The sequence below is a fragment of the Aptenodytes patagonicus genome, chromosome W (assembly GCF_965638725.1).
Source record: "Aptenodytes patagonicus chromosome W, bAptPat1.pri.cur, whole genome shotgun sequence".
In the NCBI taxonomy this organism is placed as follows: Eukaryota; Metazoa; Chordata; class Aves; order Sphenisciformes; family Spheniscidae; genus Aptenodytes; species Aptenodytes patagonicus.
In genome coordinates, this window is record NC_134981.1 from 3,050,032 (window position 1) to 3,063,980 (window position 13,949).

General features: G+C 51.4%; 1 protein-coding gene across 1 annotated transcript in view; it reads left to right on the top strand.

Moving 5' to 3' along the window:
- The first annotated feature begins 672 nt into the window (after positions 1-672).
- The window catches only part of LOC143172270 (unconventional myosin-Vb-like), a 154,410-nt gene continuing 141,133 nt past the window's right edge, over positions 673-13,949 (top strand). The window contains exon 1 of the mRNA XM_076361491.1: positions 673-803. Coding sequence (XP_076217606.1) covers positions 777-803 — 27 coding nt within the window. The 5' untranslated portion in view covers positions 673-776. The remainder of the gene's footprint in view (positions 804-13,949) is intronic.

Below are 13,949 nucleotides of genomic sequence, written 5' to 3' on the forward strand. Positions count from 1 at the left end.
CCAGGCACAGGCGTGTCCTGGCAGAGGACACCCCGTTAAAGCCATTCATGGCACCCCGATATATGGGTGATCCCCAACCGCTCAGCGGCTGGTGGGGATGGCGGAGCCTGAAACCACCGAGGGGCACCCGCTGGGGGCTTAATCACTCTTCTTGCGTGGGAAAGGAAGAAGAGAAGAATAAAAAGGGGGGGGGAAAAAACCCAACCCCAACCCCAAATACGGTGTGTTTCGGCGCCTCAAGCGAAGGGAGCGAGGCGGCTCCCTCCCGCCGCCGGGATGACCCTGCCCGGGGCTGGGGGCCGGAGCCGGGCGGGCTCCTGGGGACCCCCGGGGAAGCGGCCGGGGAGGGAAAGGAAAAATAGGTATAAAAGAAGACCTTTTTTTTTAAAAAAAAAAAAAAAAAAAAAAAATCGACGCAGGCAGCGAGGCAAAGCGCTGCTCCCCCCGCCCGAGCCCGGCGGGGAGAGGGACCGGGAGGGCGCTGGGCGGCGCGGGGCCGAGCCTGGCTGAGCCCAGCCCAGCTGAGCCCAGCCCAGCCGCCCCATACCTGAGCGGGGCGCGACGGAGGCGGAACAGCGCTGCCTCCTCCTCCTCCTCCTCCTGCCCCCCCCGCCGCGCCGCTCCCTTCCCTTCCCCGCGCCCCGGCCGGCGGCGGGTGTAAAGGTCGGTCGGTCTGTCCGTCCGTCCGTCCGTCCGGCGGTCGGTCGGTCGGTCCGGCGGCGCCGCTCGCTGCCTGCCGGCCCCATGCCCCGCGCCTAGCGCCGCCCGCCCCGGCCATGTCCACCGCGCAGCTCTACACCAAGGTGAGCGGGGCGGGGGCGTGTGTGTGTGTGTCGTCCTTGTATTTTAGGGGGGGGTTGTTTCCCAGTCGTGGAGGGGACCCGCAACTTTCCCCCCTCCGGGACGGCGCCCGCAGGTGCCCGGGGAGCGGCGGGGACCCCCCTCCCCGCCCCGCCGGCGCATCGCCTCCCCCCGCGGGTACCGGTCTCTCCCACCCCCCCCCCGGGGGGTGAGCGGCACCTCCCGGGATTTCAGCCGCCCGGGCGAACGACGTGGCCGGTTTTCTGCAGGGAAGGGTGGAACTTCGCCCGTGGGTCGGGGTTGGGGCGGCCTCGTCCTTCGTGGGGTCCGTCACCGGAGCGGGCGAACAGGCGGCTAAAAGACGCTCGGCTTCCCCAAACCCTCGTAGAGTGATTTTGTTTCCTCGTGTTCCTAAAACACGAGGGTGGAGGGAGAGGGGAAAAAACCAGTCCTTTACACCTGCCGTAAGTAACCGAAATGCTCCTAAGGTGCCCAGTTTCCTTTTCGTTCTGCAACTCCCGAATATAATCCCTCGGCGGGGGTACGACCAAACGCACCCGCTTCCTCATGGCAGCCGGGGAAGGTAACATGGCTGATGGCCTCGCAGGGTGCTACGCACCGCCAGGCCGGCGCTCGGTGTGCCAGCGGGGTGGCAGCCAGCCGCCCTCCCCGTCGCTTCCCAGAGAGAAACCCAGATTTGCTCCTAAAAAGTGGCCGTTGTGACAGTGGGAAGCTCGGGTGCTGATTTTTAAGCCGAGCCTGGGATCTAGACAAGAGATCGCTTTTTTTTCCCCTTCTCTTTTTCTTTTTTTATTATTATTTTGTGGCTGTGGGATACTCGGGCAGGATGCAGGGCATCCTCGGCCAAAGCGGGCTGGGGATGCACCCCGTGTGGTTTGGGGGTTTCCGCCCCCTTCCCAGTGAGAGGTTTGTGTCCGGAGAGATCTTTGCTGATTGACTTGGCCTGATGAAAGAGCTCCTCGCACACAACGGGAGATCCGCCCGGTACGGAGCGATAACTGATGGGGAGGGAGCCCTCTCCCTGCGCTCCACATCTTCCCGAGGCTACCCGGGAGTGCTGCGGGGCAGCCAGGATCCAGGGAATATGCTTAGTGAAAGCCATCAATAACGCTAGGCAGGGGCTCATCGAGAAAAGTGCTTGGCTTCAGAACGGTTTTTGCTGAAAGACTGTAAAGTGCCAGCATCATCTACTGTAATAATGGGAATTTTAGCGTTTTAAATTCTTCCTGTGACCGTGGTCAGCGTGGAGACGTTGCCAGATTGGCACCAGCCCTCTCAAGGAACCGCTTTTTGTCTCCGTGCCAGTCTCCTGGGCTTAACTTTGCTGCAGATTTCTGCTTTTGTAACTCATTTTGCGGACAGCTTTTATGTAATATTGGGGGTTGCCACTTATTTTTTTTGGCTGTTGATATCAAATGGATGCAGGATGAAGTGTGAATCTGGCTGCTCCTCCTTTGAACCTATGTGAATTTAAGAAGCCCTGCTGGATTGAGCAGGGCTGTCTGTGAGCGGGCTGACCTCCATCCTTCTCAGGAGCGCTTCAAAAGCTAAGTCTCAGGATTGGAAAACCTTTTTCCCTTGGAAAATCTGAAGGGGAGCACAAGGAAAGCTGTGGCTGAACTGCTCCGACGTGCCGACCGCAGCATCTCGTCGGGCGAGTGCACGGATGTGATGGCAAGCATCCCCGGGGAGGAGGGAGCTGTGTTATCCGTATCTATGGGCTGGTTATAACAACCAGATTAATTGATTCTGAACTTGATGATCAGGTAATTAACCTGTGTCGTGTTTTTAAGCTAACTTGATTAAGTTTATGCTCCTGTTCGTCTGTTGAATGGGTGTAAGATGCCTGTGGGGCATTGCTTGTGATCCCGTCGCTGTCCAGGGAGTTGTCGATGAGGCACTCGGGAAGTGATGGGGATTTGGTGACAATCTGTGCGTGTCATTAATTTTTAATTTATTTTTAGTAACAACAAAGATTCTTGATGAGAGCTGGTGCTTCAGTGCTGGCCCTTCTGCTGGTGTCTGTCTGTCTTGTGGGGACGTTTTAGGGACACAGCTGGTGTGGTAGGTGCTGGGGCCACCGATGGTGCCTTGAACCCCTATGGGTCATCTGTGGGGCTGAGCGCTGGCGCTGCAGTGGAATTTAGGACTGTCCTGCTGGGTCGTCTTCTGCACGGGGCGTCTGTGCCGGCTCTGGGCTTTGAAGCAGCAGGAAAATGTTTCCCGTGACTTTGAGTATGTAAGAAAAAGAGCAAAGAAGGCTTTAAAAACCACGACGAACCCAACAGCCTTAAGACGCTGAGCCTGAGGGTGCGAGTTGCTGATGGAGGTCTCCAAGATGAAGCAGATGCGTTGGTCTCTAGCCTGCTCTTGGAAAGCATTGAGGAGGGTCCTGGTGCTCGCTTGGACATCACCTCTGTGCGGATGCGGGCATTCGGCCCCGTGGCCTGTAGCTCCGCTGGGCTCGTATACGGTAGAGGCCTCCGAGAGCGTGGTGGAGAGAAGACAACCTGCTGCGGAGGGCTGCCCTGCCCTGAGCAGTTGGGGGTTGATGCACCCTCTGTGCATGGCTGCCAGAAGATGCGTTAATGGAGGAACATGGGAGGGATCAGAGGAAACAAGGGGTAAGAGCACAGGATAGCTTCGGTGGGGTGTTAGGGTTCAGGAGATGACTTTCCAGGCACAGATGTGGGGCCTCCTGGATAACCTTGTCGGCAGGGTGGGGATGAGGCTTTTTGAGGGATGATGCGGAGGGAGGGAAGGCGGATGATCCTCCTCACTGGAATCAATACAGCTGTCTTGCTAAAAGCCTATCGATCTGATGCGCAGTGTTGCATTAGCACAGCCACAACGGTACCTCCCTCGGAGTCCTTCCTCCTCCTGATTGAACCAGGATGAGAGAAACTGCTGGGGAGCTGCTTCGGAGCAGCTGAGTGGGACTTCTCAGGTCCTCCCACCTCTCCTTCCTGCTGGGCTGTAATGGGAGCTGCTACGTGTTGTGTAGAGAGCCCTTAACTTCCACTTGATGCTTGTGGAAGATCTCCTGGGACCTTGTGGGACACACAGTATTTTCTTGGTGTTTAAGTTCATGCTTGTTAAGCCATGCTGATGAAATTTGCTGTGTTAGACTCAGTGCTGTCCTGAGGAGCACTTAAACTGGGGAGGAACCCATCCTGGAAACACCAGCAGCTGTCAGTTGATGGTGGAGGCCCTCTCCAGGTGATGTCTCACCTGTGCCCCTTTAAGAGCAGGGATGACTGGTGTTTAATAGCCCCCGTCAAACAAGATAATTAACAGCTTTGCCTAATTATGAGCATGTGAGTAGTTCCAAAACTGCATCAACCTTCAAGCACGTAGGACTCCACTTGGGTAAATAGTTATGGGGAGACCATTATAATACTCTTCTCACTCCTGATGCAGCACCTGGGGACTTTGGGATTATCTGGCTGTGGATTTTATTTTGTTGCAGAAACAAACATGAATTTAGTGCGACTTGCATCCTAGCAGAAGAGGAGCTGTGTGGTAAAGGGTGAAGACCTGGTCCTGGAGCCCCTGGCACCAGCGCGTGCAAGAGGAGCAGGGGAGGCAGGGGCATCGAGGACTCCCGCTTGCAAAAAACCTCTTCCAGGTGGAGAACTGGTGGAACTTTGCTTAACCTGCGTATCGCCCAGTTACCCTGGGCAAACACCTTTCTAAGGCTGCCTGGGGCCGGTCCTGCTCCTGCCGCGTCCCCGGGGTTCCTGCTGGAGAGTGGTAGTGGTGGGACGTCCCCAGCCGCAGCGCTGCCCAGCCCAACTGGTTGCAGCTGGGCAGGGGAGTTGCTCAAACCCTATTTAGCTGAAGCAGGAGGCAGAGGCAGCCCCCTGCAAGGCTCTTTCCTTCCTCTCCAGCCAGAGCCCTCCAAAGTAAACCTGTTGCTGATGCAGCTAAACTGCAGGTAAGGGAACCGCAGTCCGATCCCCGTAAGCCTGTGCAGATGCCAGCATTGCTCTCTAATGAGATAACAGGGACGCTCCGCTCCTCTCCTCTGAGCTGGGTGCTGTGCAGGATGGCGGGAGGGCATCGCTCCTGGAGGATGCCACCTCCAGCAACGGTTTGATTTGCAGCGTTAAACTGGAGATCGGACTTGTTTGCGTGGCTAGCCTTCGTTATTGTAAGGTGCCACTCTTCATATTACTAAAACAAATATAATTGCTTTTGCTTCTGGATGTTCTGCTCTCTTTAAGGTACTTCTTAAAATACGTTAATTGTTAATTTAAGCGTAGCCTCTAAACCTCATGCAAAATAGTGCTTCTGCCAGGCTAGGGAATAAGCTGTGCCTTTCTGCTCCTGGGGTGTTGTGCAGCTTGAGATACGCTCTTCAGAAGGTTTGCAGGCTCTGGATGAGTAAGAAACCAGGGTATTTATTTCTTTTTTTTAATTTTTTTTTTCTCCCATTGTGCAAAGTGACTGTTATTTGCCAAGTGTTTTTTAATAGACAGTAGAACTTAATGCATTAAAAAAGCCTCTTCTCATGGCCGGTGTTGGGTATAGAAAACTCTCTGGTTTTCACTTAAAGTTGTTGTATTAAATAAAGTAGCTGGAATGAATTGGTGGTTTCTGACCCTGGGGAGAGACTTTTCAAAAGCGAATAAATATCGCCAGTGTGATCACACACTGATTGAGTCAATGAATTGGCATGAACCTTCTGGCATAAAACCTTTCTGAAAATGATTTATCCTTCAAGGCTCGGGGAGGATTCACCTTTAGCGGGGGCCTGTGTGCTGGTTTGGGGTTGAGGAGCAGCTGGGAAGGAGAGAGAAGATTTTCTGTGTATCGCGTAGAAAAAAGTTCTGGGAATGAGTGTGGGGGACGGAAAGTTTGGGGTTCAGTCCCAGGACATCCACGGGACCTCTGCTGCAGAGCTCCTGAACTCCTGCCTCCGCCGTTTGCAGCTGCTGTTAGGAAAAGCAGGTTATACTTGAAGGTTTTGGATTTTTTTCTTTTCTTCTTTATTTTAGATTATGAGAACATGTCTGTGTTGTGCCACAAAGGGCAGGGACAGCTCGGAGGCCATGCTGGGATTTTTATTTAAAGCTCCGTCTTGCTGAAGGAGCCGGACCCGTTGGCATCCCCGGTCTCCTCCCGATCCTGCTTCGTTATTAGCTGCAGTCGCGGAGAGAAAATCATTGACATGTAAAATGTGATTGCTCCAGCCGGCTCTCTGCAGCTGGGGACCATGCCAAGGGCACGGCCACCTCTGCAGCAGCTCGGGGACCTCCTCGGCTTCCCTGGGACGGCTCGGAGGGGATGAAAGCAGAGCCAAACTTGGGTGTTTAAATACCATTCAGTCCACTGGTTATATGGCCGTGAGCAGGTGCAAGGAAGGTGAGAGATGGGCGCCGGTGGCTTGGCGGGCAGGAGATGGCTGGAGTTTGCCCCGCGCTCTGCCAGCGCTGTGTGGATGCACGTCCCGCCGCAGGGCATACCGTGCCGGGAGCTTTGCGCTGCAAAAATAACTGTGTTTTCTGCTCGTTGTGCATTTAACAGCACCTGTGCTGGGGTTAGACGAGAGCCACTGAGCTAAGTGATACAGAGCTCAGCGCAGGTGCTGGGGCACAGCCCTGGGAATGACTCCAGCAGGGCTTAATTTGCTTGATTCCTGCTTTATGCCCTCTTGCTGGTTGGGATTAGTCAACTCGCCTTTTTTAAAAATTATTTTTAAGAATTCCTGCCCTCGTACTGTTTTAAGGGTGTGAAATTTGGGTGTGTGGGGGGGAATCCCAATGCACACAAGCCCAGGTTGCAGCAATTTGCTGGGTTAACTAGGTGAAGGACGGAAACCTGGGGACGGCAGCAGGTCCGGAGCCCGAGGCAGCGCGTGGCTTGTGCCGGTCTTGTGGGGTGGGGTGGGATGGGATGGGATGAGTCGAGTCGGTCCTACCCTTTTCTGCCCTGAGGAAGGAGTTTAACCGAGGGTATTTGTCACAGGCAGCCTGGCTGCTGTTGAAGAATGTATTTACAAGGGAGGATTTTTTGCTTTGTTATTCTTCTCTGCTGCCAATAACCAGGTGTAGAAAATAATGACCCTGAACGTGAATGCGTGCATCCTTTCTGATGACCAAGAAAGAAGGCTATGTATGTTTGTATCTGTATTTTTATATATATATATGTATGTTTGAGGCTGATCTCCATTTGCTGTAGTGCAATGCAGTTCTAGGCACGTTGGACTTTTAATTTACATGCCGATTAGTTTGTAGCTCTGGCCAAAAAAGTAGTGTACCCTTACTGTGGTAGTTGCCTGGGAAGGAAACCACAGGAGTAGCCTAACTGTAGTGTGAAGGTGGACTTTGGACCTTCTGAGTTAGTCGGTGGTGTAATAAATAGCAGGTAGCATAGGTGAAGCCCTGAGTTGGGTTTTTTGTGGTGTTATTGTCGCTCTTTGACCCGTTCTGCAAACAGAGGCATTTCGTGGCGGTTAAAGGAATATCAGCATGAACTACAATTTGGGCCAGGAAAATGACTGCTTTTATTGCAGCAAAACCTCAAGCTTTGGCAGACACCCGAGGTGTTTGCAAAACATCTTAGTGAAGAATTTGCTATTTAGCAAAACTGAAGAAATTCCCCGTGAGCTTTCTGTGTCTTGAGTTGGTTGTGTAAAGCAATTGCCCTCGTGTGCCTCTGGCCTGCTGTAAGACACGTTTTGTGGGGTTGGGATTCGGCTTAGCCTGGTCCTCCAGAAATGAAGAGAGACCTGTCCAGAGGTGGTAGCAGGGCTGGGAAGGACCAGGGGCTGGTGGGTGATGGGTTTCACGTGGTCTTCCTCACTTGAATGCTCTTTAACTTGATGCCCAGGTCATGGTAAACTCATCAGTTTTACTAACGAGGCTATTAAGGATTTGGTATTTATGCTCTTTGCCTTTCCTGCAGTATCTAGAGGGTTTGGAGAGGAACATCCCTACAGGGAAGAGCCTGCAGCCTGGAAATGTGCCCTTTTCTCCTGCTGTGCTCTCTCCTTTTGTCCTTGATTTGTCCGTGTCCAAAGTCTTCTCCAGCCAACTGAAACCTGTGGGTCATGGGAATGGGTTAAACGTGTCAAAGGCTGGACTATAGGACTACAAGAACTGTAAGCAACATAGATCTAGAAACCCTTACTATAAGGGATATAAGCCCTTAATTGCAGGATATGGCCCCAAACCTGCAGCTTGGTGCAGGGTGGCGGGATGGTGGTGCAGCTCCTCCAGCAGCGTGTCCTCCCGACCCGCCGTGCCACCGTCCTTCACCACTTTTAACCAAATCCCATTTGATTTTTTAAAAAATTATTTATTTATTTTTCTCCTCCACAGGTAGTTTTTTTAGTACTGCCTTTTAGTTCCCTGTGCTTGTCCGTATGAAGCCGGTGGTGCTGTTAGGACATTCAGACCCTGCTCTGGCAATTACAGCAGATCTCAATGACGCCGTGTAACGCATCTTGCTGCCCTCCCCAACTCTATTTATGGTGCAGGGCAGGTTGTAGGATACGGTGGCCATCTCTTCCTTAATGCACGGCCATCGCCGCCTCCTTCAGTCTCATGTTCCCACATGGGCATTGGTGGTGGTACCGGTGGGGTGGTTTTGTGTTGTCTGGGTGCTCGGTGTTGGTGTGCTCCAGGTGTTTGGTGCTTACGTGGCTTGGCTTCTCAATAGATGTGTGCCGTGTCCACCTGTCCATGCTGCCTGTTGGGTGTTCCTGTTGGCTCTCATTCATCCTTCTGCCCGCAAATCTCTGCCGTGTGCCTCTGGCTTAGCTCTTCCCTGAGAAAAAGTATTTTCCGTGCTTAAGGTTGACCAAGCCTTTCAGCTCGTGACCGCTTCCCATCCTGCTGACCCATGGGCAGCCCCACGGGGCTGGTGGGCTCCACAGAGGGACGCGTTTCCCTCGGTGACTCCACCGAGGTGCAGAGCCAGCCCTTAAATCCAGCTAATCCATACCTTCACCCTTCCTGTGAGTCATCGCCCGAGCTGCCTTAGGATAGTCCCGCTGAGGTGCGAGGTGCTGGTAGGATGTGCTTAACCACCATTTACAGGGCTGTTGGGAGCAGGATGCGTTGTGGGTGAATCGCGGCCACTCCTTATCAAAATGACACGTTGCATCTCGGGGATGTGTCCTGGCGAGTCATCGCTCTTCAAAGGAAAAAAAGATCCTTAATGTATTTAAAGATGGCTTTTAAAAATCACGGGGGATGGTGATGGGAATGTCTGCTTTCTTCTGAAAGCCCTGAAGGGATGATTTCAGGTGGCTCAGGCAAACCTCCAGCTGCCAAATCCCCAAGCAGGCTGGAAATGAGCAGGCAGCCGGGGCCGCTGACATGTGTCTTAGCAAATGAGTGTTGAAAACTGTTTTTTAAAAAAAAAAAAAAAAATCTGATCCCTGTGCCTGCTGTGAAGCCCGTCCGTGGTGCTATGTCCCAAGCGAGCAGAAAGTCGGTGTAAGCACATCTCAAGGCAGCGAGTGGATGCAAAGATACTGAGATGATGGAAGCTATAATTTTCAGTCTAATTAAGCTGAGTAACTCCCTTGTGGATTTATCTTCTTAATTACTTTGAGCTCTGATAACATGGGTGCTGCGGGTATCGCTGTTTTTTGGGCAGTGAGTGTGATGTCCAGCTGGGGTGGAGGAGCGGTACCCACCAAATGCTGTGGGGATGGTGCGGGTCTCAGTCAAGGACGCTTGGTCTCCTAGTGGGGTGGGGATGGAGAGCTGGAGGTGGCTTTCACGTGGCAGCACTGGACTATTGTGGTCTTCGATTGGTCCCACATCTCCTGGTAGGACCATGTGTCCTGTTTTAGAGGCAAGGTGGAGGTGTAGGAGAAGGTGGTCCTGCTCCAGACCCACACAGACCTCAGCGAGAGGTAGATGTGTGAATACTGGTGCGGCTCTCGCCAGCCTTTCCCACGGTCGTGGAGTGCCTATTTCTTGCCTAGCTGATGCCCGCTTTCAACACCACGTTCAGTGGTAAGAAGTAAAATAATGAAGGCAAGGAAAGACCAAGTGCCACTCATCCAGCGCTTGGTCGGTGTCTCGTGTCACCGTGCTGTCCCCTTGCTTTCCTGTCTCCACCTGACCTTGTAAGAAATCACTTCTCTGCTGGGATAGACCGTGAACACCTGCACTGCCGTCTTGTAGTTAACGGTACCAATGAGGTGTGTTTTGGCTGAAGCAAGACCTTTAACATCGCTAAAAAGCTCTTCTGGAAGCTATGTCTGCACGGGGTGTGAACATCTCACCCGGGGGCTGGTGGAGAGCTGCCCTCGGGGGTGTCTGCAGGGGCTTCCCTACTCCGAATATTGGGTGGTTTTGTTTTTTTTTTCCCTCCAGACTCTGGTGTTGCAGAGATGCAGTTTGCTTTTCCTCTCCCGTCTGGCCGTGGCAGCTGAAGTGCAGCTGGGGACACGTTGTTCGTGGCTGGATGGCTTTCAGGGGACCGAGGTCCCTGTGTGAAGGACTCTGCTTTTGAGCTGAACCTGCCCTCGGCTCTCCCGCAGCGCGTGTTTTATGGCCCTGGGTGTTATAAAGACCCTGGCCAGAGAGATAGGAAGGTCGTGGCTAGCTTATGCAGAGCCTAGAAATACCAGGTTTGAAATCTCTTGCTCTGCATTCCTCCTCCTTGTTTTCTTTTTTCTTTTCCTTTCTAAAGCCTTTGGTTTTGTTTGGACCCTGCCCCAGCGAGGTAATAACTTGTTCTTCCCTGTGCAGAGTGGTGAGATAAATGCTGATACTTTGTCTGCCCTGCCACGGAGGATGGAGGCTGAGCTCTTAAATAAAATACTCCCTTTTTAAAAAAAAAAAAAGAGAAAAACCTAGGTGTCTTAAGCATGCAGACCTGAATTGTAGAAAAATAATGATGCTCAAGGTTAAAGGGCTGGTGCTTTGGGTGCAACTGGTGGCAGGAACGGCTGTGGATTTCAGCCTTGCGGTGCTGCTGCTGCCGCCCTGGGGGTCATTTGTGCCGCCCAGCCCCTCGCCCGCTCGCCGGGAGCTGCTTTGAAGCCTCGTGGGCTCTTGCCGTACCAAAATAAACTCGGAGTCGAGGCTGTCAGAGCTAATCTTCATCCTTTCGCGCTTTGCCCTCCCCACTGCTGTTTCGGTGAGCGATGGCTGTGCTTGCACCCGCTTATTTTAGGGAAATCCCTCCCTGGCGTGGGAGCGCGGGGCCCACCCCCGTGATGCCAGGTGGACACGAGCAGTGCTGCCCAGCTTTGAGAAACCTGAAATATCCATTTGCTTGACCATCAAGGTGGGTCTGAATCATCTTTAGGAACAAAACTTGCTTGAATTTGCCTTTCAACACCCAATGCTCCGTGCTGGAGAAGATGGGACGGCTGAGGCTGCTTCAGGCTGCGCGACCCCTTGCAGCCCCCAAAGAGCGAGCTGCGAGCGGGCTTCTCCTCCCCAAGCGCTGCTTCACTGGCGTTTGCGTCCCAAAGTCCAGCACCGAGCAGAAAAACCACCGCCCTCACCCAAATGCAGCCTCCCTGGGGCCTCTCTTTTCGTCCAAGGAACGGTGTGGTGCAGAAATCCATATTTCTTTTTTAAAAAAAGTCTACTCTCAGAAGTAGAATATTCTATTTGACAATGCCAAAAAGTCTGTAGACTCTCCAAGATTTCACTGTTTTCTTTTTTTTTAATATTGTTTTTATTTACTTTTTATTTTTTGACTGAAGAAGGTGCTGTCTCCCGGCAGTCTTTGCTCTGGTACAAAGTTTCAGCACTGGAAGGTCACGTGAAGTAAATCGGCAGAATGCAAACTCTGCTGTTACTTGCTAAACTTTGCCCAGACCTCATCTAATCACCGACCCGATAAGTACTTAGGAGTTCCAACTCCTCCTGCAAGGAGGGAGCTCAGCCCCGGCCCCAGTCCCCGGGGCAGTGCTCGTCCCAGCTGGGCATCCTCGGGGAGTCCTGGCATCCTTCTGCTCCAAAGGGTGATATTTTTGAACCCTTTGGATATAAATCATGCCTGAGCGATGACTTGCTGTTGTATCCCAACTTTAAATGGTATTTTCTTTTTTTGAGTAGCAGGTTTACTGTTTTTTTTTTTTCCTCCTTTTTCTTTTTTAGTCTCGGATGACTCTGCTTTAATATTCAGTCATTTGCGAGGTATTACCCAAATTTAGGCTGTCGCTAATCTCTGACACGATGGTTTTCGGTGTCCCCGTGCGAAGAGCAGACTGGATGTTGCGGCTGATAGAAAATCCCCAGGACTTTAGTGTGCAGAAGCATTTTTAACTATCGGACCGCGCAGTTCATAAGTGAGTGAGGTTTCATCCTTTTAGCAACTCTGAAGTCGGTTTCTTGTCTCTCCACGTTCAGTACTAAAGGCTGAATGTTTCTAAAGGAAAAACCTTCCAACAAAACAATTTCATTTTCCTCGGTGATGTTTTGGGGACAATCTGTTGGCGACTATTTTATCCGGCGTGCCATCTCTCGGCTTATAAGCCTCTTTGATGTGGCTCATTCAGGGGAAAAATGGCATTACACACTACCTCAATCACTCAGATGTCAGAGGGGATATCGCATTCGACTAATCAGGGGAAATTTGGGAAGATTGAGTAACGCCAGGAGACATGACCCACTTTCAGATAAACGCTTTTCAGACAATAAAGATTGAGCTATGTGGTGGGGGAGGGAGAAACATTCACAGGGTAGAAATAATTAATTATTATTTATAATTTTTAAATTTTATTTTATTGTGCTGACCCTTTCCCAGGTTCAGGATGGGTTTTCTTTCTTTTTCTGTGGGTGGTGTTTTGGTTTTGGTGGTGTTTTGTGTGGGTTTTTTTGTTTGGTGGTTTGGTTTTGTTTTTTTGTTTTGTTTTTTTTTTTTTAGAGTAAGAAAATGCTGGCACTAACTGGTTTTCAACAAATCTGCCTTATCCAGAGATGACCGTCCCCGGGCTGCGGATGCCCGTCACCTTTGGGATGCTCCCTTGGGCACAGGGGGTGGCTGATGGGTGTTGTGATGGAGGGTGTTGGGGAGCTGTGGTCCAGCGCGATGGGGCTCTGGTCCAGCTGCTGGCGACCAGCGTTGGCTGGTTGTGGGGGTGGGGAACCTGATGTGGGAGTTTGTCTTGAGCGTCCCAGCTCAGGAAGGCATCCACCTGATGAAATGCCTCTTAAGCGCATAAGGACAGAAGAATATTAATCGTAAAGCCGGGTTTCTGCGTTTTCTTCGTACCACAAACCTTATATGCGATTCATCCCTATTCCTGTGTTATTGGGGGCTTCTGGCCAAAACAGCAACCGAAATTGCAGAGGGGTAGCACTGTGATGTTGTAAAACTGTGAGAAAGCCAAACCTGATGCTTGAATTTGTCTTTGGAGAAAAAAATTATATACTACAACAAAAGCAAGCGTTCTTCAAGTAGTAACTACATAATTTTCAGTGCTGCAAGTTCTGTCAAGCAACTTGTTGTGGCTGTTTCTTTGTGCAAGGTTTTGTCTTTGCAGCCACGTGAGCTGAGCAAAACCAACTTAGTCTCCTTAAAACTTCTTATAACCCCTTATTAAAAATAGCTTTGTAATCCTTCCAGAGTATAGCAACAAAACTTCTCTCTTAATTTCACGTTGGAGCTAAACTCTGGCTGTATCTTGAAATTTGCCGTGCTGGTGTGAGTGTCCAACGTGATGGAGCAATGTCAGAACCCACCTGACAGCGGAAAGATGCGCTGCGCTGCACGGGCAAGCGTTTTGGGGGAAAAAACCTCCATCCTAGGGATGTGCTGGAACTGCTGCTGGTTTCTGGAAGGGGATCCAAGTTTTCAACCTTCTCTTGCTATTTTTGAAAACAACCTTTTGAATGATCATTCAGCTGTAGGTGATTTTTAATGGTCTATTTTTGCCTGCAGCCATGGACGTCGTTGCTGTGTCTTCCACAGGAAAAAAAACCAAACAACCCAACGCTCTTGTTTTCTAAGTAGTTCCCTGAATTTTGTTCTTTTAAGAGCCAAGTTATAATAGGCTTCAAGTATCTTTACCAAGCAGGTTAGCACTTTCCCCAGGTTAAAGTCTTGCTGCTTCTGCCTTTGAGCTTTGAAGCCAGTAGACTGACAATTTTTTGGGGTGCATCTCTGTTGGTAAACGCTGCTTTTACATGCTGTTACAGTGA